The 27,992-nt window shown below is 39.0% G+C and overlaps 1 protein-coding gene across 1 annotated transcript; it reads left to right on the plus strand.

Annotated features, from left to right (window-relative positions):
- Positions 1–454: 454 nt before the first annotated feature.
- Positions 455–27,873, plus strand: LOC139711678 (alanine--tRNA ligase, cytoplasmic-like). The gene is made up of 21 exons (XM_071623538.1): positions 455–484; positions 1,862–2,044; positions 2,327–2,515; positions 3,702–3,847; positions 6,507–6,698; positions 8,276–8,420; positions 9,864–10,009; positions 10,929–11,037; positions 11,713–11,866; positions 14,567–14,691; positions 15,267–15,411; positions 16,438–16,607; positions 17,295–17,423; positions 19,387–19,524; positions 20,350–20,490; positions 21,078–21,190; positions 22,006–22,114; positions 22,321–22,443; positions 23,894–24,013; positions 24,814–25,014; positions 25,948–27,873. The coding sequence occupies exons 2-21, from the start codon at positions 1,892–1,894 to the stop codon at positions 26,122–26,124; spliced, it is 2,925 nt and encodes a 974-aa protein (XP_071479639.1). The 5' UTR covers positions 455–484; positions 1,862–1,891; the 3' UTR covers positions 26,125–27,873.
- The last annotated feature ends 119 nt before the right edge of the window (positions 27,874–27,992 follow it).

Raw genomic sequence — 27,992 nt, forward strand, 5'->3', positions numbered from 1 at the left:
TTAAAACGTTTTGATAATGGTCTGACAGGCTGCATGTCTAACACATCCTGATTAGTCGTCAAATGATCAATGTCATGATAAAAATCTGCAGGCCAAATTAATCTCTTTGTTTTCTTGTGGGTGTGTGGAATATGAGGCAAAAGGGAAAATCTGTCGGATAAGCCCCAAGTTTATCCGAAGTCCTTGGGTGGGTACCCATTCGCTTCTCTCCCGGGCCTCCGGGTCGCCTCGCTCGAAAGGATGGAGAATGCAGACGAGGAACAGTCGACACGTGGTGGGCTGCTGTGTTGATCTAATGGGATACAGCCCAAGAGGTGAGGACGAGGACGCGTAGCTCCATAGGATTTTTGTACGGTCCGCATCGCATCGCACGCCTATATTAGTATATGAGTACTTTCAAGTATACTGTAGTGTACGTGTAAGTGCGTTTAGTGCGTATTGTGAGAGTGGACAACATTGACTGGGTGTGATTGTTGCTCGTGCGGTAAGTGTTTTCATTCTTTTACCGTTTATTGATAAAAAGATATTGTCTGGAGCATACCTTGGAAAGCTTTATCTACGGAATTTCGAGAGGTTTGATTGCATATGCCTCACAATTTGCTTAGTATTCGTTAGCTGACGTAATACATGCTGTCACCATGGTCACATGTCTACAGACCACAGCTGTCTGTGGCACTCAGCTTGCCCGCCCTTGATCAGTTGGCCCGCGGCCCGGCGCTCGTCCGCTGCAACTACGGCCAGTACGGGTACTCACTGGTTAGCATTACCATTCTCACATTCGGTGTTTTTAGTACGCTGCATTCATGCAGTTAGTTTACGGAGTGTTGCATCAGCCGCCTATTCGCATACAGATGTATTTAAAGTAGGGCCCAGATTGGAGTATAACTATTAGTATAAGGGTCTTATCATATTTCACATTTTGGTCGTCCGCATGGCCGCATCAGCAATTCAGCTAGCTAGCTAGCAACTGTGTATGGCTAGTCTAGATCTAACCGCAGCAGCGACCCCATACGGACAATAACTGTGTTACAGCGCCCCGCGACGGGGTTAGTCTAGATCTAGACAATAGACTAAACTGCCTACTGTAAGTTCTGCTAGTGAAATATAGAATCTATCATAATAAAATACAACCCAGCAGTACGCGTACACAAGTGTTGTCTGTTGATTGTTCCTTTGCTTTGGCTTTGACATAGGACACGCTGTATGAGTGTATCTTATAATCTAAGTTGATTTCTTCTATCTGCATTCACTTTGTTTGGTTTCGAAGCAAGTATATATGTTAATGAAGCTTGGTGTATTTCGATTGGTGATTTTCTTTAATTTCAAATCATTATTTCTGGTTCTGTTCTGCTTCAGGGTCTGTTGAATAGTGCACAAACATGCCTCCTGCCAGTGCTGGGTGTTGTTTATAATTACCACACATTTGGCAAATAAAATTGTGTCTGTCATATATTTTCCTCATCTAACCTAGGTCTGGAGAACCAGTGGCAGTGGCATGCAGGAATAATAAAACAATACTAGCTTCTATACTCGAGCATAATTCCACTCCAAACACTGCATTTGCTTTAAAAGTGACTCATAACCAGAATGTACAAACTGCTGTGCACAGAACCAAAGAAAGTTATTTGTTCCGGAGCTGGTTGATCGATGTAACTACTCTGTTGGAGGGTGGAAGTTGTAGTCAGTGTGCAAACCTGCCAACAAGCAGATCTACTGTAATCTGTATGTGATGTCATTGTCTAAATTTGAATACTGAATTACCTCTATTTTTAAAATTACAAGTACAGAGCACTCCTGAGCAATGAGAACAATCATGAGGTTTCGAGGAGAGTACAATGTTTCATTTTTGTCTATGCTACAGGATTAATTGTTGACGTCATTTCCATCAACCATGGATGCCAGTCTCACCTCGAAAGATGTGCGTCAGATGTTCATTGATTACCATGTCGAGATAGAGGACCTTCCACATACTTTCTGGAGGTCATCGTCTGTAATTCCGCTGGATGATCCAACCCTCCTCTTTGCCAATGCTGGCATGAACCAGGTAATGATACAATCAAAGTAAGGTACCGGTAACCTTTTAATTTGCACAAACTTGCTGTCAGTTCAGCGTAGTTGCCATCATGTGAAAGAGATAGCCTCAGCATGATACCTCCCAAATCTTCTGTACAAGAACTGAGCCCAACTGTCATTTATGTTCTCAATGACATTTTCCATTCTTCTCTCCTGAAAACGAGCATATGTAATTGAGGTAAAATAACGATCAAATGACGAATCTGGTGCAGTGATTTCAGTTATAACATTGATTTGTGTTATACATTTGCAGTACAAGCCCATTTTCCAGGGCACCGTTGACCCAAACAGCGACATGGGCAAGCTGTCACGTGCTGTCAACAGCCAGAAGTGCATCCGAGCAGGCGGCAAGCACAACGACCTGGATGACGTGGGCAAGGATACCTACCACCACACCTTCTTTGAGATGCTTGGGAGCTGGTCCTTTGGGGACTACTTCAAGGTTAGCCAGAACTCGTCTCGTCTGTGTCAAACAAGGATCGCCACATTTAATGCAAATTAAAATGAGATAGAAAGCTCCAATATTCATGTGCTCCATGAATACGCTTGCATGCCGTTTTCAAGTACCGGTAACTGGGATGCCAAGAAACTAATCATTTGGCGATTGTGGAAATCATTTTGAACAGGTTAGATACTTCAGGATTATATCAAGTTTAGGAGAAAAATTGAATGGCTCAACAGTGTAAGTTTTAAATGAGTTGATGCTGTAAAGGGACACATCACAAATGTTTCAAATTGACCGCAGAGTGATGCATTATTGTCTCTCTCTCTCTCTACACATACCATACTAGAATAGAAAGCTTCTCACCAAGAGGTGCAGTGAAGATAGGATAATAGTAAATTTGAAAAACATAGAAGACTAGAACAAATCAATAAATTCTGTCCATACTTCATGACCTATGCTATGTCACTCACTGCATGCCTGATTTACAGTGAAGGTCATTTGCTTTTTAGAATCACCATGGAATGCAATCATGCACAAACTCCCAACTCTTTCGTATTGTCGTATTGACACAGAATAAGTTGTGCATAATACACAAAGACAGCAAAATTGGAAGGGGATGTAAGTACATTGAACGACAATATGACATCTGGGTGCACTAGCTTGCTGTTTAGTGTAGTACTAGTGGGGAAAATGATAACATTGCTCATGATTTTGACACAAAGAAATTGATCCATTCAGGATTCTTCCAATACACAATTGAACTTTCATACAGTAATTGCACCTTCAATAATTTCTCATTCTAAGAAAACAATATTCCCAGGAATGTTCAAGCAGTGTATTGTGTTTTTTTTTTTTTCAATTATGACTACATGTTCTGATGAGAATAGGGATAATCCTAGTTTGTTTACTCATTTGTTATCATATCCCACCGGAGAAGAGGGCTGCACAGCTCATGTATAGCTGCCTTTCATTTGAGTAAGATTATCCAAGTCACAGCTTATTGTCTGAGTGGTGTAAACTGTAGATAGCAATGCTGTCATCCATAGTGAAATGAATTGATATCCCTTTGATATTATAGAAAGAGTCCTGTTACCATTCGTGAAAACTTCTGACTGAGGTCTACAAGTTACCCAAGGACCGGCTCTTGAAATGAATTGTTGATATCCCTTTGATATTTTAATAGAAAGAGTCCTGTTACCATTCCTGGAGACTTCTGACGGAGGTCTACAAGTTACCCAAGGACCGGCTCTATGTGACCTACTTTGGAGGTGATGAAGCCGCTGGACTTGAGCCAGACAATGAGTGCAGACAAGTCTGGCTTGATTTAGGGTAAGACTTGAGAGTTTTAAATTATTTGTCTGTTTGTGAGGTAGGCTTAGCATGTCCGAGAAAACTGACTACAAACTGTTAAACACTATATTTTCGCGGCATGAAATTTTCATGAATTGGAGCCGACAGCCTTTTTCGCAGCATGAAATTTTTGCGAGTTGCCTCTAACATCCAATGCGTATAGTGTAGACAAGAACTTTCACATGCATTTTAATTTTGCGAGTCTTGGCTCTCGCGAAATTTGTGAAATTAAAATGCATGCTAACATTCCTTGTTTTACAGTATACAGGTCAATAACACACACACCTGTCCTAGTAAATGTATGTCTATAGCCTTCACTGGGTTTTTGTGGCAACTAAACACTCAGGCACATACTACTGGCTCTATGTGGTGTCATATCTGCCAATGTACACAAATAGTATTCTTTCAAATTGAATCTCTTCGGAAATCTGTATTAGCATCATTTTATCTGTTTTGTTTACGTGGTTTATATTATTCACAGGTTTGTTCTCTAGTTTGAAAACTTCAGCTTATCTAGTAATGTATCTTGCACAATTTTTGTGTGATCCTCTTTACAGATTTTAGTAGAACATTTGGCAGAAATCCTAGTGCATATCCATCCTTAATCGTGTTACATCAGTTATAATGCCTCAATTAATCAGTGCAAAGCAGCTGAAGGTCCGCTCTGTTTGTACATAATTTGAGCATGTTGCTTCTATCACTTGCAGTTTCCATGACAATGAATGATTCAAGTGCTTCTACCCAAGTGGTTAACACCATTCCATCAAGAGATTATCAAATTTGTCATTTCAAGTTCAGTGTTGGTGTTAGTGTTGCTCTATTTGTAAGACCCGCATTTACATCCATGGATGCATATTATCCCCACTCATGTCATGTACATGCAGAGTCTATGCTGATGCAATATTCACCAGTGGAAAGTATGGTACACAGACATGCTAGACATGGCCACATAAAGCTATGGCTGGAAGCATTTTTTTTTAAATCGTAATATTTGGTGATGTTATGAAATTTGTGCCATTTCTTTCTTTTTTTTCACATAACTTGAGAATACAAAGCAATCAGTGTCGTATCTTTTCCTATTTGACTTGAATCAAACACAAAATATTTTGTTGTTGTTGTTGTGCGATAACTATGCGACTTAGCTAATTATGATCAGTAAGTGCTTCTCTTTGTATGATCATAGAGAACTCCGGTTGAGCTTGAAATCTTGAAATCACCCAGTCTGATAGATGCAGACTTTCAAAAGGGTTCCTACTGCAACAGAGTACTTCATGAATAAGAGAAAGAGATTGACTTGAGAGCACATTATGAATTTGTGTGTGTGTGTGTGTGTGAAATTATTATCTCCATGGTCAAAGTGAACTGTGCTTTATTTTTCATTGCCATCATTTTATATCAACGTCTTCTGTCAAACTGCCAACCTTGTCACAATGTTTATGAAGATATTTGCTCAATATTTGACTTTACTAAATTAGAAAGAGAACTTGTTATTGTATATCTCTAAAACAAAAATGGTAGTTATTATTGGAATGGAGCAACAGACTTAGATGAATGATATTAAAATCAGTTACCAGCCATGGTGAAGAAACTTATCTGTTGTAGGTACAGTAGATGATATCAACTCATCAGCTTGTTGTGCAATACCGAGCGAGGAGTGTTTGTCATCCCATAACAAAACAACACTTGGAGGTCAAAGTTGAGGACACAATGCATCTCAGTGAGATAATTTTGTTTGTCAAACAGAAGAGTACCAAAGATATTACTTTTTGTTTGTTTGTTTGTTTCTTTTAATTTGTTTCAAGCATGAAATGATTGAAATCTTCCAATATGTGAGGATTGGCTGTACATATTCTTTTTTTTTTCTCTCTACCAGGAGGAAATAGTTGAGGTTTCATCACATGCTTCACACTGTTGCTATCAGGTTGCATCATATTTTCCCCTCCTTTTTTTCACTTTAAGGCATGAATGCTGTAGTCAAGTCTGTTGCATTGTGTGTCGTCATCAGATGATGACATGTCACCCAATTTTGTTTCTCAGTACTTTCTGGTACAAATTCATATGAACTGTCATGCTTTTATACTTAAAATGTATGTGTGTGCATATGTGTGTATTACATGTGGGTAATGTATGCCTTCATTTATGTACACATATGTGTGTGTATGTATACTGTATATGCCAAATATTGTGTATTTTCACGAATTTCGGGAGTCAGGTGCTGCGCACAAAATTAAAGACAAATAAAATAATGACTCTGATCCAGATATGAATGTGATGCACATGTATACATTTCTCCCTTCAATGTGGTATTCCATGATCGCGAATTTAACCACTTGCGAAATTGTTGATAAGTCCCGATTCACGAAAATTTAAACTCGCTAAATATATGGCATATACAGTATTGTAATTGTTTACTAAGGATTGGCTTATCAGTCTAATCAGTGATCAATGCTGGACTATTACCCTTACTGATATTTTGTCACAGCATTTAATTTCCCAGCGTAAACAGCAAAGTCGAACTTCACCAATGAAATGTACTGTATTTGATATTTTTCATGTCTCTCGTTGGAGACCAACTAATTGAATTCTCTCAAACATATGTTCGGAGATAACATGACATCATTCTCCATTTTACCCATAGCGTCCCTGAGGAGCGTGTTCAACCCTTTGACATGAAAGACAACTTCTGGGAGATGGGAGACGTGGGGCCCTGTGGTCCCTGCTCCGAGATCCACTTTGACCGCATTGGTGGCCGAGATGCCCGCCATCTCGTCAACATGGATGACCCAGATGTCCTGGAGATCTGGAATCTTGTGTTCATGCAGTTCAACAGGTAGAAACTTTGGAGTGTATTAGGATGAGACAGAGAAACCAAAGGCTTTCTGTCTCATTAAAGGGATGGCATAGTTTTGGTTGAGATAGGGTTTCAGGTTTCCGACTTTTTTGGTAAGATAATGAGAAACCTCTTCTGAAATGTGGAAGAGGATGTAATTCTGAGAGGAATTCAAAGTTTATTTGATGAAAATTAGTTTTCAAATTGCTGAGATATGCAAAACAGAGCAATCCTAATAAAAGATGGAACCCACCCTTAATTAGGATCACTTTGTTTTACTTTGTTTTTGGATATCTCAGCCCTTTCCAAATCGATTTTCATCAAATAAACTTTGAATTCCTTTTAGAATTGTATGCTCTTTGACATTTCATATAGTGGTTTCTATGTATTTTCCGAAAAGTTAAAGGCAGAATCCTCACCTCAACTAATACTGTGTCATCCCTTTAAAGACTGATATCATGGGGATTCACGGTGGCAGATTCATTTGCTGCCCACCGAGGTACATTCCATAACCACGAATAGCAAAGGTCAGCAAATATGTGCATCAAAGCGTACCTTTATTGGTTACAGTCTACTCTTGTCAAGATTCTTTGGCTGTATGTTTTCTTACACAGAGATAAGTAATAAAGCTGTATGCAATAAAATAAAGTGATTCTCAATATATCCAACCCAGGCCAGCTTTCCCACTCAGTGGTATTCCCATACTACTGAGAACTTTCTATTATTTTGTGCCAATTCCATAAAAAGCTTGAGGAAAGAAGGCATGTTAGGTTAAAATCACAGTATAATTCTGACTTTCTCGCCAAGTTATAATCCTGTAGAAATATTGAAATACAGTTGGCTTGTGTCCTAATACCAACTCAAGTCTATTTTAGGGGTTTGAGAGGTTGTTGGTACATTTTATCTGTACAACATCAACTGAGTCAAACTGGAACAAGTCCAACGCACCTCTAGAATTTATTGTTGTAAATCCCAAGTGTAGATTAGCTTCCAAAGATATGTTCACAAATTCACTTCGTAAAAGTTGATTGTGCCTTTGATGCAAAGTCCCATATAGTATGTGGGAAGTGGACAACTAGCCATAAGTAAGTTAAACTACAGGATCTTGTGCAATACTATGAACCTTAAAGCTCCTGACTCAGTTAACAAGAAATAAAGCAGATTTAGTGAGATTGCTACTCAAAACAACTTATTTGTCACTTTAATGGTAGTTAGAACATCTGCTTAAAAGGAAGTTTCTGAAAGCCTCGCCTGTACATATATATATGCAATGATGCCTTTGCCAAAACATTGAAATATAGTGAAGCTTTTTCAGAATTTTTGCAGCTGTTTTTCAAAGCCATATTTGGACTCAGAGTGACATTTCTCATCTCTTTGTGGGATTGAAATGAAATGAAATGATATGAAATGAAATGAAATGAAATTGGAAATGAAATGGATTATTTCTATCTCTTTGTGGGAAATGAAATGGAATGGAATGGAATGGAATGGAATGGAATGGAATGGAATGGAATGGAATGGAATGAAATGAAATGAAATTGGAAATGAAATGGATTATTTCTGTTTTTCTGTGATAGGGAGAATGATAGTACCCTGAAGCCGCTGCCCAAGCCGTGTGTCGATACTGGCATGGGTCTTGAGAGAATCACGTCAGTCATCCAGGGAAAGAGCTCAAACTATGACACTGATCTCTTCATGCCCATCTTCCAGGCCATTCGTGAAGTATGTGTGTGACCAGAAAAGACTCTTCTACAGAAAACACACTGACATACAAATAGATTAACAAGCAAACAAAACAAAACAAAACAAAAACAAGACTAAACTAAACAAGAACAAAATATAAAACACTAAAGCACTGAAACACATTAATTATGCGAGTACCATCTAAAATTTCAGAGCATCCTTAAAAACTTATCTACTATAAAAGTGGTTTCTTTCGCGGTGGTTTTATTTTCGCGCTTTGAGGTTGAACCGCGAATTTAACATCACGCGAAAATGTTTTAAAAAGCCCCGCAAAATTAAACACGCAAGGAAATGTTTTGAACTCGCCGCTTGTTACAACGCTGTTGCGCACATGCACACACGAAGATTCCGCGCATTGAGTGTATTGATGGTCAACACACACACAGCGATACTGCGCGATGTAGGTACAAGCATGTTATAAAGTACTCAAGAGACTTCAGGTAAGCCTGCATTTAATATTAATTTCTATTTAATAAATTTAATTTAATAAATAAATAAATAAAAGAACAATTGGATTATAGTTTGGGTTTTCATGTGCAAAATAAAACAGTTTTTGCCGACCGCGAATTTAAACACACGCGAAAAAGTCGGCACCGATGGAAACCGCGAAAGTATCTGTACGCGAAAGAAACCACTTGTACAGTATTTAAAAAGTAACTGATTGTTAGACAATGACCTATGCAGCACTTTATTGTTTCTGTAATTATGTTTTCCTGTTTTTCTTTTTTCCTCTAAAGTGCATGAAGACTTTGCCATCAGTAATACTTCAAACTTATTCGCACCTGACTTTTGACTCATGCAACATGGTTCTTCCTTGAAATATATTCTGATGCAGATTGTTGTTTACTATAATTAGCTGTGGCAGAGAAGTATGTGAAAATCTTTGCCGCATGTGCATGAAAAGAGTCTTGAAACCTCAGCTGATACATATAGAGGAACACACAGTGAAATTTCTGTGATTGCAAATGTACATTGTATTTCACTATTTAGCACTGAAAACATACTGTATTTTAAAACACTCATATCATTGTGCACCCAAACAACATCATGTAAAAGATACGATGCCTCACTGTTATGATTAGCTTTAGGAATTGCTCTTCACAGATCTTCAGTCAGTCCCCTTTTCTGTTGAATGAAAGAATAAATCTGTAAAAGGTAACAATATGTAAGATTTTGTATGTATTTATTTCAAATTATTTGTCCTGTATCAAAATGTTTAAATGAATATGATGACATTGATAAAAGTGTCAAGGACAATGAGTTCATTCAGTATTGCTCGCTGAATTTCATTCTAATGTATTACAATAAACAAGTGAAATCTTGGTGCATTTGCTGTCAAATAAAAGATTTTTATTAAAAGCAGCTCGTAGTGACATTTTGACATTTCATGAAAAATATCATGTTTTTGGACATTTTTCTTAGGCTACTGGAGTTCGGCCGTACACTGGTCACATCGGTGATGAGGATGTGGATGGAGTTGACATGGCATACAGAGTTGTGGCTGACCACATTCGCACATTGACCATCGCTCTGTCTGATGGAGGGAGGCCAGATAACGTCGGCAGAGGGTAAACACCTTACTTAGACACTAACATTTATGTAGTGTCTGCTAGCCTTTACTTAATTGTGCTGTATTTTGCCTGAACCAGGGCTTGCCTTTGCGTCAGCCATACTTTTTGATTACTCCTATGAAACATAGGCGGGTGAATATGGAAACTATTCATACCAGAGTATTTCATTGGAAGTCATAAAAAAGAAAGAACTTGGTTACATGCACCAATTCTGGCCTGTTTCTTGGTTAACTAACTGCCATGTGGGAACCACAAGATATAGCATGTGCCAAAGTCAATTCTGTAATTAGTTACAATGTGAAAGAACATCAAAGTTGAATACCCTAAGATGTCACAGAGTCAAAAAGCCTTGCATTTGCTTTTGCTGGATGGCTGGAAGTGGTCTTTGCTACATCGTCTAGGAATAAGTAGTAATAGGGCACAATTTTATAAAGCCTTCAGATGAAGCCGCATCATCAGTTACTAATTTATGTAAGTAAAACGAGACTGCAAATGTCTGTCATTTTTCCTAATTGTGTGCAGCACCGTTAATCACCTCAAACCTCATGGGTGAAATTGGTAAATATCTTTATACTGGAGTACAGCACTTCAAGGTGGCATAGAATATTTTGTATGTAAGGATTATAGAAAGGCTGTTAGAGTTATGTCCCATGAAGGTAAATCATTATGCATTGTATATTAGAACTCATAATTCTACAGGTCATCTGAATATGCCTTGATGAAAAGAGGGTAGTCTTTTGAGTAAAGATGTTGGAAGTTTCTTTTTAGAAAATATTAATTCTATGTGAGGGGTTTTTAAGAAAAAAAAAAAGGAAAGAATGATAATAGTGATGATGATGACAACAATGAGAATGATGAAGAGGCTCCTCACAAAGATAAACGTTAAAATCTGGATTGTTTTTTTTTCATACTGTAGGTATGTCCTGAGGAGAATCTTGCGCCGCGCTGTGAGGTTTTCCACCGAGAAGCTGAATGCCAAGCAAGGCATGTTTGCCTCGCTGGTCAGCGTTGTCCAAGATGTTTTGGTGAGCTCCTAGTGCCAGTCTCCCTTCATTTTATACCAGAGTGATTTGCCTGATGTTACTCCAGCACTGCACCAAGGATACAATCACTGTGTAGAGTTTGTAGTTAGAATGGAATGTTCAACCAGCAGTGTTGGCTTTGACTTGTCATGCTGCTTTGCACTCTGTAGCAATAGACCTCTCAGTGAGTTTATGAGTCTATGAACTTGATAAGTAGTAGCACATTGAGGTGTTTTGTTAATCCTGCCTAGCTGGGTCTATGAGCAGGTTAGAGAACTACCAAAAAAAAAAAATTAATTCATGATTGCTAATATATCTATGCGGAACTGATTCCTTAAATATTCATAGAATTGCTTTGCTGCCAATCTCTCAGTAAAAGTGTAGATAGTCTAGAGTATGGGTATTTATTCGCTGTAACATTTGTGCTGCCTGCACAGTACTTTTCACTTACTTGTATAGTGTCAGTGAGCTCAAATTTTGCAAAGTTAGCGAGAGTATCAGATTTGAGAGGAGAAAATTCTACTGTATTAATAGTAACTTTTAATTTACACCCTCCTCATTCAAAAGGAGTACCCCATTAACTGGTACCCTGTTATGCAGAGACGACTCTGTTGTTCTTGCCTGTTGTCAATGTTGTCTGTACTTTGCAAGTCAAACTTGTGTCCCTGTTATTTTCAGGGTGAGGCATTCCCAGAAATCAACAAGGACCCACAGATGGTGATGGACGTGATCAATGAGGAGGAGGCGCAGTTCCTGAAAACGCTCAACAGAGGGCGCCGTGTGCTGGAAAAGACCATCAACAAACTTGGACCCGACAGCAAAGTGCTTCCTGGTGAGTGTGACACCATAAGCAGTGTTCAGTACGATTGAGTCATTGTGTGTCTGTGTTTCTTCATTTATTTGTGATTTTGTTGGGTTTTTTTTTTTGTCAATCAATCGTCTTTCCTGTTATGTAATTGTGATATATTTCATGTGACCAAGTGAACCTACATATATATGAATATATGAAGAGTTTAATTGCAAAACCAGTTAAGCCCATTCTTATTAAGTTGAAATATTTGCAATTAAAACTGCTAAAAACAAAGAAATTAGTAAGAAATATGGGCCATTTTTATGCCTCCGCCACGAAGTGGTGCCGGAGGCATTATGTTTTCGGGTTGTCCGTCCGTCCGTCCGTCCTTCCGTCCGTCCGTCCATCTTTCCGTCTGTCCGTAATGAATTTTGTGGACAAGGTAACTATCAAAAGCTGTTGAGGTATCGTAATGAAACTTGGCATGTATGTGTATTAGGGGGTGAAGTTGTGCCTATCAACTTTTGGGTGCACGTGCTCAAGGTCAAAGGTCAAAAGGTCAAGGTCAAATACATAAAATTTCACTATTTCCACCATATCTATGCAATGCCTGAAGATATTTTCTTGAAACTAAGTGTATACATGTATTACCCAATTTAGATTCTCTGGTGAAAGTTTGGGTCATGAGGTCAAAGGTCAAAGGTCAAAAGGTCGAGTAAAAGTATTAAAACTTCTTTTTTTTCTCTGTAAATTGGAAAATTGTTCAAGGTATCTTCATTGAACATAGTATATACGTGTACTGACTGGCAGTGATTATCTAGAGAATGTAGGGTTCATGGGGTCAAAGGTCAGGGGTCAAAGGTCAAGTGCAACACTTCAAAATTTTACTATTTCCCTCATGTTCATGCAATGCCAGCAGGATTATTATTTTTTTTTAACACTTGGTGTATGCATGTGTAACCTAATAGAAGTTCTCTGGAGAGTTTTTTTCTTTTCTTTTTTTTTTTGCCTCAAAGGTCAAAAGGTCAAAGATCAAGTGAAAGTGCTGAACTAACTTTTTCCTCCATACTTCGGAAGTGGCTCAATTTATCATGAAACTTACTGCATATTTATGCATGTTCTACCTGAAAGTGATTATCTTATGAATTTTAGGGTCAAAGGCCAGATGAACATGGTAACAATTTACTATTCAGTACAGAAGTTGCACTTTTTCTCCATACCGGTACCATGAAAATGACTCAATGCATAAATGTATGAATGGGTCAAAGTCAAGTTAAAGTCCTTAAATCCCCAAATACATGCTCTCCTATTCATCCAATTAAACCAAGGTCAAGGAAGGTGAACATTCAACACATTTGTGACAAACTTGTCATTTCAGTATTTTGCCAGTTTTGTGAAAATGTAATCACACATTGTCCACACTATCTAGACCTATTTGAGGAGAATCATGCATTATGGCGGAGGCATATCAGTCGCCATAGCGACATTTCTAGTTCATCATATCTTCAAGAATATTTCTTTTCATGTTACAAGTGAGGTGTAACTGGAAAGATTCGTTATTGCTCTATCTGATGATAAACTTACTGAAACAATTTTGAAATTGGTGCTTAGCCCATTTTGTGCCCAAACTCTTCATATGTAATTATAAGTCACTGTCAAAATCTGTCCACTCAAGAATGAGTTTGATATTAAAAGTATAATCCATCCTGAGTTATTTCCCTGACCTCAAATATCTTCCCCTTCCCCACCCCAAACAAAGGGAAAGAAAAGAAGGACATCAATCTCTGATCATGAATTTAATTCAACGTATGCACCACCGGGCATGTCTGCTAAGTAATCTGTGTGATGCATCTACTGGTATTCTAACTTAGACTGACTTACCCCAAAGTGAAATGACAACTTCATGATGATAGTTGGATGAGGAAGGGTGTTCGAATGAAGTCCCAATAGGCCTTCTCCATCTGCATGATTTTGTAATGATCCCCTGGATGATATTTCCATATCGTTGTGACACACACTATCCATAGTTCAGTCTTCCATAATCTCTGCCATCATCTCTCTAACTGTCCCTTGCTGATGTTTGTTTGTTTGTGTTTGTTTGTTTGTTTGTGTTTTGTTTTGTTTTGTTTTTTGTTTTTTTTTTTTGGGGGGGGGGTAAGGGGGAGCTTGTTTGTTGCTGTTTTGTTCTGTCTACTTCTTTGATTCTGCAGTCATTGTATGCATGTTTGGGTTTGCTTGTGTGTACTCCCATTATTATACCTTTTTTGTTTCATACTTCCAATTTATTGCATCTCTACATGTTGTCCTTTGCTTGAGCCTCTCTTTTCCAATAACACAATGGTTTTGTTCGAACAGTTTGATGTATGTTTGAATATGCTCTTGCTCATGTTTTCTTTTCCACTTTGAAATGTATGTTCTTATGTTATGTATTACATTGATTCCTTGTAATTGTTGTGTGTGAAAGAATGTATGTGATGTTGGAAATAAGTCCTGAATTGAATTGAATTGAATTGAATTGAATTGAATTGAATTGAATTGAATGAAATTGAACTGAATTGATTTGAATTGAACTGAATTGAATTGAATTGAGTTGAATTGAATTGAGTTGAATTGAGTTGAGTTGAGTTGAGTTGAATTGAATTGAGTTGAATTGAATTGAATTGAGTTGAATTGAATTGAATTGAATTGAATTGAATTGAATTGAATTGAACTCAACTGAATTGAATCCTGTTTGTCCAACAGGCCAGGCTGCCTGGCTCTTGTACGACACCTACGGCTTCCCGGTGGATCTCACCTCACTCATGGTGGAGGAGAAAAAGATGAGCATCGACCTGGAAGGCTACGAGGAGTCCAAGAAGAAGGCACAGGTGGGTAACTTGTCTCTCTTGAAAGAAGGTGATGGATGGAGTGCTCCCAGCTGTCACACCAATGCAGCTTTATTTTCACATTAAAAAATTACAGAATTTGAAAATGTTAAATGCATTTCACTTCATATACCTGTCAGACTTCTGTTTTCATCAACAAGGGTGATCTAATGCTATATACTAGGGTTTGTTAGGGGAAATTCTTTCACTTTGCGCTGGTTGGTTGCGAATCTACTGTGGTTTTATGACAAACATTTACATGGAGGAATATTTTTGAGTGCCTCAAATACTGCCCAGCCTGTCTGGGAATTAGGTGGAGATTTCTACTCAAGTATTGCCCAGCCTGTCAGGGTCTTGAGCAGGACGTAGCCAGATAGTGTAACATCCTAAAAAGGCAACTTAATGAAGTCCCAGCCATCCCTTGGTACCCAGGGGTTGGGACTAATATTGACAAATGCGTTACTCTTCTCAACAGATGCTGTTACTGATATGTTAACCAGTATGGTAAGTCCGAAAGATGTGGAAAGTTATCACTGTAAGTTTTGCTTTACATTTATTAATTTCTTCTTTGTGTGTAGCTCCTGTCACAAGGCAAAGGCTCTGGAGTAGACGACACCATTGGACTTGATGTCCATTCCATCAATGAGCTTCAGGAGAAGAGGAAGGTACCTCCAACAAACGACTCCTTCAAGTATAAGTATTCAAGTCAAGATGGATCGTATAGTGAGTCTACTCTGTCATACACATTGTTTTGAATGAATGAATGAATGAATGAATTGCTTTATTGTCCATAAAGGAAATTCTCTTTTCACTGGTTTTTTTGACATGTAGTCCACATAGTGAACAAGACAACAAATTACAATTACATATTACAAATTGACAAATTCATCGTAGTTCAAAGGTACATATTGCATAACATATAATTCTGCTTGCCCAATGTATACATAAGGATAGCATATGAAATAAACCAAGTATGGATAATATACAACTGTCTTGTAAATCAATTTTGGCCAAAAAGTTCTGTATCATATAAGTCATAGAAAAACAACTTTGTAAAGCAGGGAGACAATATGTTGTTTGAAGTGCATTTATACTTGGGGACTTGTGATCAACAATACACTCTACTGAATGCTTTGTTATTCTTCATGACTTTAAAACAGATGATAGAGAGAGTAAGCTCTGTAACTGCATAGAGAAGTGTTGAAACTCTTGGTATATGGTATATTATGGGATTTTTAGTGTGTGAAATAGGTAACTGCAAGTTCCAATGATTTACTCCAAAAGTGGATATTTCATGGTTAGGAATTTTTTGCACATTACATGGGAGCAGAAACTAGGGAAAAGATAAAAGTGCACCAATATGTTTGTTGTTGAATGTTTTATTTAAAACAATTTAATGATTTGATTTTGTGGAATTAAAAACATGCAAAATTCATCTTACCTAGCCAAGCGTGAAAACGTGCCTTGTGCAAAGAATTTCCCATTAACAGTATGTAAAGGTGGAAATGAGTGGTTCTGATCACATTCTGCGTATTTGCCAAGTTAGGAACTTCAAGGTAACTTCAGTCATAGAGATTCATGATATACCTACAAGTGTAGATTCTGCTTCCTGAATCAAATTATGTTTTCAGTGATCATTCCCAAATTCCAGCTGCTCATAAATCACACCATTATGTTTAGAACATTGGTTCATCGCATTGAGTAAATACCAAGATGAAAGGAATGTGCTCCATCTCCCTTGTCTTGCAGCATTTGAGTCGACAGTAGGGACCGTCATAGCGCTGAGGAAGAACAAGGAGTTTGTGGAGGAGGTTGATAATGGTGATGAGTGTGGAGTGCTCCTCGACCAGACCTGTTTCTATGCCGAGTCGGGAGGACAGATCTACGACGAGGGATTCATGGAGAAGGAGGGCGATGCTGTGAGTATGGCAGCTGAAAATAGGAAAGAAAAATTGTCACATGTGAAAGGTTGTATATCCCTTCTGCAAATGCCACTAAAATCTTACCATGATACACCTCAGAGTTTGTTCGTTTCTTTGTTTGTTTCCAATTAAAAAAAAGACTAACCTCACATCATTTGAGAGTATTCGTGGAGTATGGCACATTGCATTCATGTTCGGGATCATGATTGTCTTTTTGCTTGTTTTGTGAATAGTACATGTACCCAACACACAAAATTCACAAAAATAAACCCCCGTAAAATAAGATATGGTTTGTATATGGTACTCTGTTACATGTAGAAAGTACTCAGTCACCCAAGTAAGATACTTAGCCACTTTTATGAAGTATTTGGGAACTCTTTTGCATTAAACAGTGTTGCTATTGTGAGGTACTTGGTCTTTATTTTCAAGTACTCACCCATACCTGAAAGGTACTCTGTGACATTTGTAAAGTACTTGAGAGCTCTGTGAGTATCACAATCATTCTCAGGAGGAATTCAGCTGGAATTTATGTGATGATATGCCACCCCATCAGGGTATGTGGTCACCGTGTGAGGTGATAGGCCATTCTTCTGATTTGATAAACTTGCATAGGAAGTACTCACTGGTCTTTTTCGTTAATTCTTACCCCCCCCCCCCCCTTCCATCCCCCAACCCCATGGACAGGATGTTGAATTCAGAGTGACCAATGTCCAAGTGAAGGGAGGCTACTGTCTTCACATCGGCAAGCTGTCTGCAGTGGGAGATACCACAAAGCTCCGAGTCGGTGACAGGTTAAAGCTCTCCATTGATGAGGTAAACCTTACCACCACGTTGCCATGGAAACCTTGAATGCCAAAACTTTTGTACCACTATCTCCAAGAAGGATATTATATCTGATAAAATGTAAATAGATGACAAATTTACATCTGAAGATATTCTGAATATGCTTTTTTTTTCAACCTCAATGTAGATAAGAGTATACAATTTATCTTAAGACATGATAAACATGATTATAGAATATGAAGCATATATTATATAGATAGATGAGAAAAATTTTACTTTCTTATATACTAGCAAATATCTTTTGATATAATATCACCCACTAAGAATTAAAACAGTCATCATATGAATTCTTAACAGATTCTAATATCTGTTTGTATATTTACTAGAAATGTATTAGTGATGGTGCATAGTGAAGCGAATTAAACAGTTTGTTGTTTTCCTTCACATAGATGTTTGTCATATTTTCATGGTTTCTGTGTGGCAAATGGCAAGTAAAGCCCGTCGTACGCTATACGATCTGACCAGTCGTACGACCTTAAGACCGGAAGTGTAATGTCACCAGTCTTGCCAGTTTCCAGTTGTAGAGATTTGACATGTTGAATTTCCAAGACCAGTCGACCAGCCAATCAAGATACAGTAAAATGCAAGTACACGCAGTGCACACTGCGTGCGCTTTAATACTCATTGGTAAAATGTACTGAAGACAACAGTCGTAAGCCTGCTCATAAGGTCAGGTCGTATAGTGTGCGTTGGCAGGTCGTACAAGTGGGTCTCATGGTTTTAAGGTCGTATAGTCGTGAGTCGTATAGTGTGTGGTGGGCTTAAAGATAATAAAAAGTTTTGGTACCTCAAAAGCTTCCCTGAATTTCCTTGTCTTGGTTTGTGTTTCAGGTTAAAGTACGTTGTCTGTGAGAATTACTCGCCCCAAAGTGCTCTCATGTCTTAGTAATCATGCAATAATGGTTTCGTACCAGAGCCGACGCTGTACAGCGTCGATAAATATTGTACGAAACCACTGACTGCGACCAGCAGCGTGCAGCCCATTGTACGCATAGCTAACTGCGACCAGCAGCCCCATACGCATAGCGTAATGGGGCTTCGCATTGTAGCATTCAGGATCGTGACAGAATTAGTATCGCGGGTAAATGTCAACTTAAAATCCAAAAATTTCTTCGATTTGAAGACTTACCAATTAAGTTGAAGTATTGAAAACAGGCTTCGAACAACGTTTGGTTCTGCCAATAGTCCCTTTCTGTTCGAATTGATGACTGAATGTGACTCGGTCAAGAGGACCTTGGGAGAGCTACATACACTGGATACCATGGCCAGCGCATGCGCACACAAACATCTTATCCGTTCATGGATTTGAAATTTGTGTGCATGTGATGTGTTCGCATGCACTGGCTGTAGTATTCAGTGTACTGTATGTAGCTCTCCTGAGGTCCTGTCGACCGAGTCACATTCAGTCATCAATTCGAACAGAAAGGGACTATAGGCAGAACCAAACGTAGCCCGAAGCCTGTTTTCAATACTTCAACTTAATTGGTAAGTCTTCAAAATGAAGAATTTATGGGATTTTAAGTTGACATTTACCCTGCGATACTAAATCTGTCATGATCCTGAATGCTACAATGCGAAGCCCGATTACGCTATGCGTATGGGACTGCTGGTCGCTATGCGTATGGGGCTGCTGGTCGCAGTTAATTGCATGATTACTAAGACATGAGAGCACTTTGGGGCGAGTAAGTCTCACAGTGTTAGTTATATGAAAGGTACTTTAACCTGAAACACAAACTAAGACAAGGAAATTCAAGGACACTTTTGAGGTACCAAAACTTTTTATTATCTTTAACTACCAGTAAGTCTGCGTCAGTTACATTGCATTTCTAACTTGTGATTTTTTTTTTAAACAATAAGTATCAGAGATGATTTATGAAAAATTAAGAATAAGTGAAATATGACCAAAATGCATATTTCACTATATCTCTACCAGGTGAGGAGAAGACCTGTAATGAGCAACCACACTGGGACACACGTCTTGAACTTTGCCCTCCGCAAAGTTCTCGGAGAGGCTGACCAACGAGGCTCATTGGTGGCGCCAGACAGACTGCGGTTCGACTTTAGTGCCAAGGTAATTTACGGTCACACTGTGTGGTAGAAGTGCAGGAGAAGTTGTTCATGATAATAGTTTTTTTGAAGAGTTTAGTGGAATGCTAATGGCTATTATTGGTACTATTGTAATTATTGTTGTTATTATTATGTTCTCATCCCTTCCTATGTAGGAGTAATATGACTATACGTTATACACACTAGTTTTAAGTGAGTTAGGTCAATTTGCATATTAGCATATGGTTGATTGCAACAAATACTATTTAAAAAACAGAAGTCTCGCGTGCTTATCATCATGTACTGTGAAGCAAGATATTTTCGTGTCATGAAATATTTGCAAATAAGAGCTAATGGCCTTTTTCGCAGCGTGAAAATTTCATGAATTGCCACTAGCATTCAATGCATACAGAGTAGACAAGAACTTTCACGTGCATTTTTATTCCACATATCTTGGCTCCTGCCAAAGTCATGAAATTAAAATTCACGCAAACATTCCTGCTTTTACAGTAGCTGAGTTGTGCTTGAATTCTTGACTTTCAGTCACTTTCAGGTTTCAATGTATCGTTATACAGACTCTGGTTTCATTCATGATCATGTAATGTTTGTAGGTGATATTGTAAGCAACGCTGCACACTGGCACTGGTCCGACGGTCCTGGACCAGTAACATCACTGTCGGACCAGTAACTTTTTCAGGAATGGAAGAGTAAAAAATCGAAAAACTGGGTACCTACTGGTCCATTAGACAGGTCAGACCAGTAGAAAAAAATGGGTAAGTGTGCAGCCCTGTTGTAAGTGTTTTGTAATGAGATCTTTGACAAACTTTCTCACATATGCATCATCTCCTAGGGTGCCATGACAACAGAGCAGATCAAGCAGGCTGAGAAGATAGCCAATGAGGTCATTTCTAAGAAGGAGACTGTGTACGACAAGCAGACACCCCTTGCCATGGCCAAAGCCATCCAGGGTCTACGTGCTATTTTTGATGAGGTATGGATGCAGTGACTATCCACCTGATTGATTACATGTTGGCCAGTCTTAAAGGAGAAGTTCATTTTTATATACATGTGGATTGAGTAAATTCAATAGTGCAGTGACTGGGACAAAAACAGGATGTAAAACTCCCTTGCAACAACAGTGAAGGGATTATCAGATTAAGTTGAAGTTGAAACCTCTCTTCTATTCATTCTATTCATGACTAACACCAGCTTTCAAAGCAGTAGCATCATCCTTTCAAAAGTTGAAAGTGAAGAGTGTGTCAAGGGTTTTAAGAAATGAAATATTGCCTCTAAGACATAGTTACTTAATCATACTATTCTACAAAAAAAAAAGTGTTCTAGAAAAACTGCTCAAAACTCAATTTCCTGTTTGTTTTATGATCCCAAATTTCAGAATAACGTAGAAGGAAGAATTGCTCTTTGAGAAAATATGAACGTTCCAAGATTGACTAGGTTGACCCAGTGCACCTATTTTGAGTCGTGGCATAAAATCAGGGTATGCGACTTTCTGTTGGTTTTGTGCTGAATGGTCACATATTTGTAGTAATTATAATGAATACTCTCTTTCTCTTCTCCAAGACCTACCCAGACCCAGTAAGGGTTCTCTCAATCGGCATTCCAGTTGAAGAGCTGACCTCCGACCCAACTGGTCCAGGCGGTACCATCACTTCCGTCGAGTTCTGCGGAGGAACGTGAGTCTCATGCTTGCATTTCCAGTTTTGTTTCCTACAACCGTAAATATTGTTGGCACAATCCAGGTTGCTAACAACTTAGCCCAATGTTCAAACAGAGCTTCAGTGGAGCAAATTATGGATATGTCTGCTAGAAGAACTACATTTCATAACTCAGTTTTAGAGCATAAGATTGCAGAATTATACATCTCAAACAGGCTTGAGTTATTTAAGAAAAATGTTTGACTTTACCTTGAGAGCTTTGAAGAATCCAGTATTTGTGGAATGCTGAATACCAGAATTTCCGTGTTTTCTTTCACATCATCAAAACCACCCCCTACACACACAACATTTCTCTGAGCTAATCACCAGATTACACACAAAGTTTTGCATATGTGGGACTACATTCCAAAGGATTGTCTTCTTTGCATCCTCTTGTGACAATGAAGCACTACAGTCTGCCATCTTTCTTCAGTCCACAGTAATACTGAACAGTTATGTTTCTCTAAATACACAGACATACGGAAAAGTCTCAATTCTGTTCAAGCAGTGGACTATTTGGGAAGCAGATTAAATGTAAAGATCGTTCGTCCATGCCAAGTGCCACTGACTAAAAGAGCTGTGATGCTATCAACAGTCTTAATACTCAAGAAATTCAACAAGCGTTAGTTGACTCTACACAGTGTGTATGCAGAGAATATTATCCACAGTTATTTGCTCAACCGCTGCAGTTGCAGCCAGCAAATCACACGTAAGCTGCTTGCAAAATTTTTTTGTCGCTCCCCTGTTCAGCAGTTTCCGTCAAACTTTGCTTCCCCCCCCCCCCCCTCCTCCAGGCATGTCAGAAATGCTGGTGACATTGGCAAGTTTGTGATCACGACGGAAGAAGCGATTGCCAAGGGGATCCGTAGGATTGTGGCAATCACCGGTGTGGATGCTGAGAAGGTGAGCCAAACTTACATACTGCAAAAGTGGACATTTCTGGCAGTGTTGAATTTTTTTTTTTTTTTTGTGCATTTTGTGCAACCAGAAACAATCAATTCAGTGCTTATTTACGTCAATGTAGGGCAATTTGTCAATCAGTTGCATTAAAACCTCTCGACGGTAGAATTTCATGAATTTGAAAATTGTTGTGTTTTGTGTTTTTTCAGGCAGTGACCCGTGCAGAAGGTCTAGAGAGACAGGTGGAAGACCTGGCAACCAAGGTCAAGGGAGCTGGAGACTCCACCGTGACTCAAAAGCAACTAGCGAAGGCCATTTATGAACTTGGAAATGTAAGGCACATTGGCCCATGAATGTCATCATGATCTCTTTCTCCTCCTTGCCTTCCTTTGACTCCCCAGACTCCTCTGACTACTCTGGACTCCTTCGACTTCTCTGACTTTTCTGACTCCTTTGACTTCTTTGACTCCTCATAATTTTTGAGAATTTCTTCTGTATGACCAATATAATAATATGTCTTTGGTAGACATTCTGAGTGTTTTAGATTTTGGAAAATAGCATTCGACACAGACATACTAAAGCTTTTCGACATGCACTCATCAGAGTAAAATCGCATGAATGAACAGAAAGCCAGAAACGAAACAATATACAATATATACAACCCAACGGTTAGCAGATCGCATGAACCAACATGTGCCCGCCTCAATCCGGAATAGCATAACTAACGTGCGTTCCCTACCTTCGCGCGCATGTAGACAGCCTAGTGTGCGTACTGCGGTGGATGGTGGCAATTCGGCCATTGCTCACCACTTGATGAACAACCAAGAGTGCGCGGAACAATACTGTTCATCTTGGTTTAAGATTCTCAGCTGAGCGAGAAGTTTCACGCATCTGCGCATGCTCGAAGCAGTATACATTCAGCTCACGGACCCCATTCTGTGCCGTCAGAAAGAGTTCGTAAGAACGCTCGCATTATTTTAGCATTAATCAACTAAACGGCTGGCAGCAAGGCTAATTTTGTTTACCTTGACAGCCAATCACAGCTCGCCATTTCGCCCTTATGGTTCTCGTTTCCTTTACAGTGTTTCGTTTCTGGCTTTCTGTTCATTCGTGCGATTTTACTCTGATGAGTGCATGTCGAAAAGCTTTAGTATGTCTGTGTTGAATGCTATTTTCCGATGTTTTAGATTTCCTCAGATATCCATATACAATCAAACCTGCCTTAGTGACTTCCATTTTTAAGCAGCCACCTGTTATTTGCGGCCATTTAGATATCCTCTTGAGAATTGAGCCATGTTACAAAGCAGGCACCATCTAGTGTGTTTTCACAATAATTAGTGTGTTATCACAATGATTAGTGTGTTTTCTTTCATCAAGAGAACAAAGAAATATTTTCTAATTGCAATATGTGTGCTTTATCCATGAAGCTTGATGTACTGATTGCCTACTCACTATGTGCAGCTTTCCCATTTTAAACGAAAAAATAATGTTTGACTGTACTTTCTATGTTTGCTGATGTGTATCTGTTTAGATCTGAATATGATGTGCTATCGTAAACCTGCTACTTGTGTATCTTTATGTGATATACACAAAAGTATGACCATCATTCCTGAATATGTATCCATTACAAATACCCATGAATCTTCAATCTGCCAACATATTGATAACAGGGTGTCAATTGGCATGTATGTAGCTATTTAAGTCATTGAGGACAGTTGTCTTTGTATTGACAGCAAAATCACATTTTACTAACTAGGGAATTTGTTTTGCTGCTGTTTCCAGGATTTGAACGTTGCCCTAGTACCCCAGTGGAGAAAAGACACCATGAGAAACCGATTAAAGGAGCTGAAGAAGAGTCTAGACGACATGGACCGTGCAAGGAAAGCAGAGGTCATCCAAACTGTGAGTGACATCACCCAACATCTGATTAGTCTTTCTCCAGAGGATTTGTTGGATTTTTTTCTGAACATTTCACAAATGCAAACTTGGGGAAACCCATCGTGTATTTATCACTGTCGTGTCAAACCTCATGTTGCAAATTCCGTCACATTCATAGGATGTTACATGTACATTGAAAAAGGATGCATGATATGAGTTTTAAGATTAATGAGAGAGTATGTTACTTAAAGAGGAAATTCACGAGAAAGCAAAAAGCAAAATGTGACGATTCTATGGTGGCTCATACTTCTGTTGAATGATTGTCAACCTGGAAGAATGAGCAGCTTGCTTGTCTCCTGGAGACATGATACACAGTCATCAAAGTGGCGTGCCGTAAGGGTTCTTGCAAAACAAAAACAAAAAAGAGAAAGACAGAAAAGAAGACAGTTGTCTGAGACATGATATGATAATTGAGCAAATCACGGGGTTAGAAAAATTGTGTTGAAGTTTGTGATAATGCAATGACGTTTGGGGTGAAAAACTGCAAAATGAAATTCATTGCTTAGAAAATTTATTTTTACTAATTTGTGCATAATAAGATATTAGTATTTATCAGGGCTCCTTGTGTGCAACCCTGAGTGATGCAAGATAGTTTGATTCAATAAAATGGAAGACTAAATACTTGAAGAAAATCAAGATAATGAATTCATTTAGTTTCAGGTGTTTGTTTCCTAATAGGGATAAGATTTTATTTCCATTGTGTTCAGCTCACTATTTTTAGGTGACTGATATTTACACTTCTCTTGATCTGCTGCCCTCTACAGGCCAAGGAGAAAGCAAAGCAGCTGATTGCTGCCAGTCCTAACACCCCTCTAGTGGTAGCAAGGTTTGAGGCTGGCTCCAGCTCCAAGGCCCTGGATGCTGCCCTCAAAGAGTTCAAGAGCCAGTCTCCCAAGACCGCCGCCATGCTCTTCAGCGTCGACGAGGAGGCCAAGAAGATTCTCTGTCTGGCTCAAGTACCAAAGGTAGGGTGTGGTCAGAATGTGGTGGTAGCATGGGTGTGGTGATGGAGCTGATGTGGTGGTGGAATAGATGTAGTGATGGAGCTGGTGTGGTGGTGGGGCACCTGTGGTGGTGGGATAGGTGTTGTGGTGGGGTGGGTGTGATGGCGTGGAGGGTGGGGCAGGTGTGGTGGTGGAGCGGCTGTGATGGTGGGGAGGGTGTGATGTGGAGCAGGTGTGGTGGTGGAGCGGTTGTGGTGGGGAGGATGTGTTGTTGGGGTAGGTGTGGTGGTGGAGAGGGTGTGATGTGGGGCGGGTGTGTGAGTGTTGCAGTGGATGTGGTGGTGGGGTGGGTGTGGTGGATGGGAGGGTATGATGGTGGGGAGGGTGTTAGTGTAGAGTTAATGTGGTGATGGGGAGGGTGTGGTGGTGTCAAGAATGGTCTGTGTAGATCTTATGCTCGCATAGTTCTGAGACATTGAGAGATGGTAGTATTTCTGGTGCCTGATATCGAGAGTCCATATATACATTAAACTACATTGATGATAATGCTGACCACAGTGATGATGAAGATGATATTGATAATTTTGTTGATCATGAAAATGATTGTGATAAAATGAGAAGGAGGATTTGATTATAATGACGAAAGTTGATGGTGCATGTAATAGTGATGTGATACTACCATATACTAAAAATGTTAATACAGTTTTCTCTTGTCACACTTTTGTGTCTAGAAGAATTGAATGTGTATGACATAATTGATGAGAATATTAGAAATAAAATTTTAACTTATGCTAATGGTATGATGGACACAAGACAATTCTTTATTCATCAGTATGAATATAATTCATTATCAATGGCGCATTGATATTCATTGGACACATCCCTTGTTGTTACATATTTCATTTTGTTCTAATTTTGCTGACTTTTCTTGTGTTTGTCTGCCATCTTCTTCAGGATGCTGTCAGTAAAGGTCTGAAAGCTAACGAGTGGGTGAAAGAAGTCTCTGGCCTCATGGGGGGAAAAGGAGGCGGTCGTGATGTCTCTGCCCAGGCCACCGGTGACAACATTGCATCTGTGGACCAGGCCCTGAAGCTAGCCGAAGAATTTGGCAAGCTCAAGCTAGGCAGTTAGGGTTCCCGGAAACTTTCCAAGTGTGCATGATGATAGAATGCTAACAATTATCAGTCTATTAAGCTATCTTTCCATCTGATGGGTGTATACAGAGGAAAAGGACTTTTAACAACATGCCTGTAGTGAATTTGTTTCATTGTCGATTTTGTCATTACTTAAAGTCAAACTTTTATTATAAGATTTTGCTTTAACATTGCCTTATTCATGACGGGAAGACTCAAAGAGTCTAGGCGCGTGTAGTCAAGGGACTTATGCTCCGACAGAACGTGCAATTTTCTGTAGCAGGGCCCCCTCCTACAACTTCTTGTGTTTCACTAGCGCAAAGGTGTATTTCTGTAATAGGTGCAGCATTTTAGTTTGGGCCACCGTCTCTGCTTTCACCAGGTATATATATTTTCATTCTAGGTGGTACTTTCACCCTACCTGCAAATTTTCTTGTTATGCCTATTTTCCATGATTATTTTGGGCCACTCGTAGGCGACCCATTCTGCATGTTAAATATGTAAGAATATCATTTTGTTCGTGCTGCATCAGTTTACTGAATACGAGACACAGGAGTAAAGGGTGTGTTTGTCAGTCTGCTGTTCAGTATTGAGTTTGTGCTGTTTCTTCCACTATATTTGTGTCTTATTTAATTCCTGGTTAAGAGCAAATATGTAGGGTAGAGAATACTGTTATTCTTTGTACAAGGGGACTTTCCTTTTGGATTATGGACCATCTGCATTTCCTTGAAAGAAAAAAAAATAAATATATGCAAGAATTAAGGCAACATGGCATTGTAAATTCTCAGTATGGATCAGTCATTTTGAAATACAAGTAGGCAACACTTTGTCTCTTGGTGGTAGGTGCCATCAACACAAACACACACAGATAAGCATAGATGGGACTACAGCCAGTTGGAGCACTGAAGGGCACTATTTCCAACTCTTATTCTTTGTAATCGTACATCCAGCCATGATACTGAGCACAAATTTCTGAATATGACAAAGACTGACAGCTGAGATGTTTTTGTCCTGCATACTGCTGACTATAAGCAGGGCAGTTGTGAAGCTGAGTTGACCTAGGGCGGCCAAAATTTGCTCCTTGGCTTGCCATGTGTGTGTGTGTGCAACAGGACGTGCATCCACCAGACTCCCACGCAATGTCATTGGCAGTTTGCGTAAAGGTATAATGGGTCCAATTTCACATCGAACAACCTCCTGATTTTAAAAAGAATTTATGTAATCATCGCGTGCGTGTCCTCCGTGTTGATTTCTATTTTTGTGGTCTATTATTAGTCACATATAGCATTAAAGGGGTGGTACACTTTTGTTTGGGATGGGGTTTGAGGTTTCCAATATTTTTTTATGATAATTTTTTGAGATAATGACAAACCTTTTATGAAATATGAAAGACAATGTAACTCTAAGAGGAATTCAAAGTTTAGTTGATGAAACTGGTTTTGCAATGGCTGAAATATCTGAAACAAAGCAGTCTTAATAAAAGGTGGGACCCACCTTTTACCAGGATCGCTTTGTTTTTCTCTGTCTTTGATATCAGCCATTTTTATCAAATAAAGATTGAATTCCTCTTAGAATTGTATGCTTTGTAACATTTCATTAAGTGGTTTTTAAGTATCTCGCAAAAAGTTAAAAGCTGAATTTAAACTCAACCAATACTATACCATCCTTTTAATGTTCTAATTTGTGATTCATCGTGTCTGTTCCCTGTATATTGATAATTGTAATAAAGCTTACTGGAGGACTTACTGTTCAGATGCAATCAAATTGCTTCTGAGCTAGATATCAGATTTCCTACACTGCTTTGCAGTTAGGCTACCTCCTGTTTTCTATCAGTGAAGTACAAGAATATGACAGTCTACAAAGTTG

This window comes from Diadema antillarum, unplaced genomic scaffold (genome assembly GCF_040938485.1).
Source record: "Diadema antillarum isolate AM-2024a unplaced genomic scaffold, OU_Dant_1.0 seq00001684_RagTag, whole genome shotgun sequence".
Classification (NCBI taxonomy): Eukaryota; Metazoa; Echinodermata; class Echinoidea; order Diadematoida; family Diadematidae; genus Diadema; species Diadema antillarum.

Coding starts and splice junctions, on each gene's coding strand:
- LOC139711678 (XM_071623538.1), top strand. CDS start 1,892: ATGGATGCCAGTCTCACCTCGAAAGATGTGCGTCAGATGTTCATTGAT. Junction 20,491..21,077: donor TACGTGCTATTTTTGATGAG/GTATGGATGCAG, acceptor CTCTTCTCCAAG/ACCTACCCAGACCCAGTAAG. Junction 21,191..22,005: donor GTCGAGTTCTGCGGAGGAAC/GTGAGTCTCATG, acceptor CCCCTCCTCCAG/GCATGTCAGAAATGCTGGTG.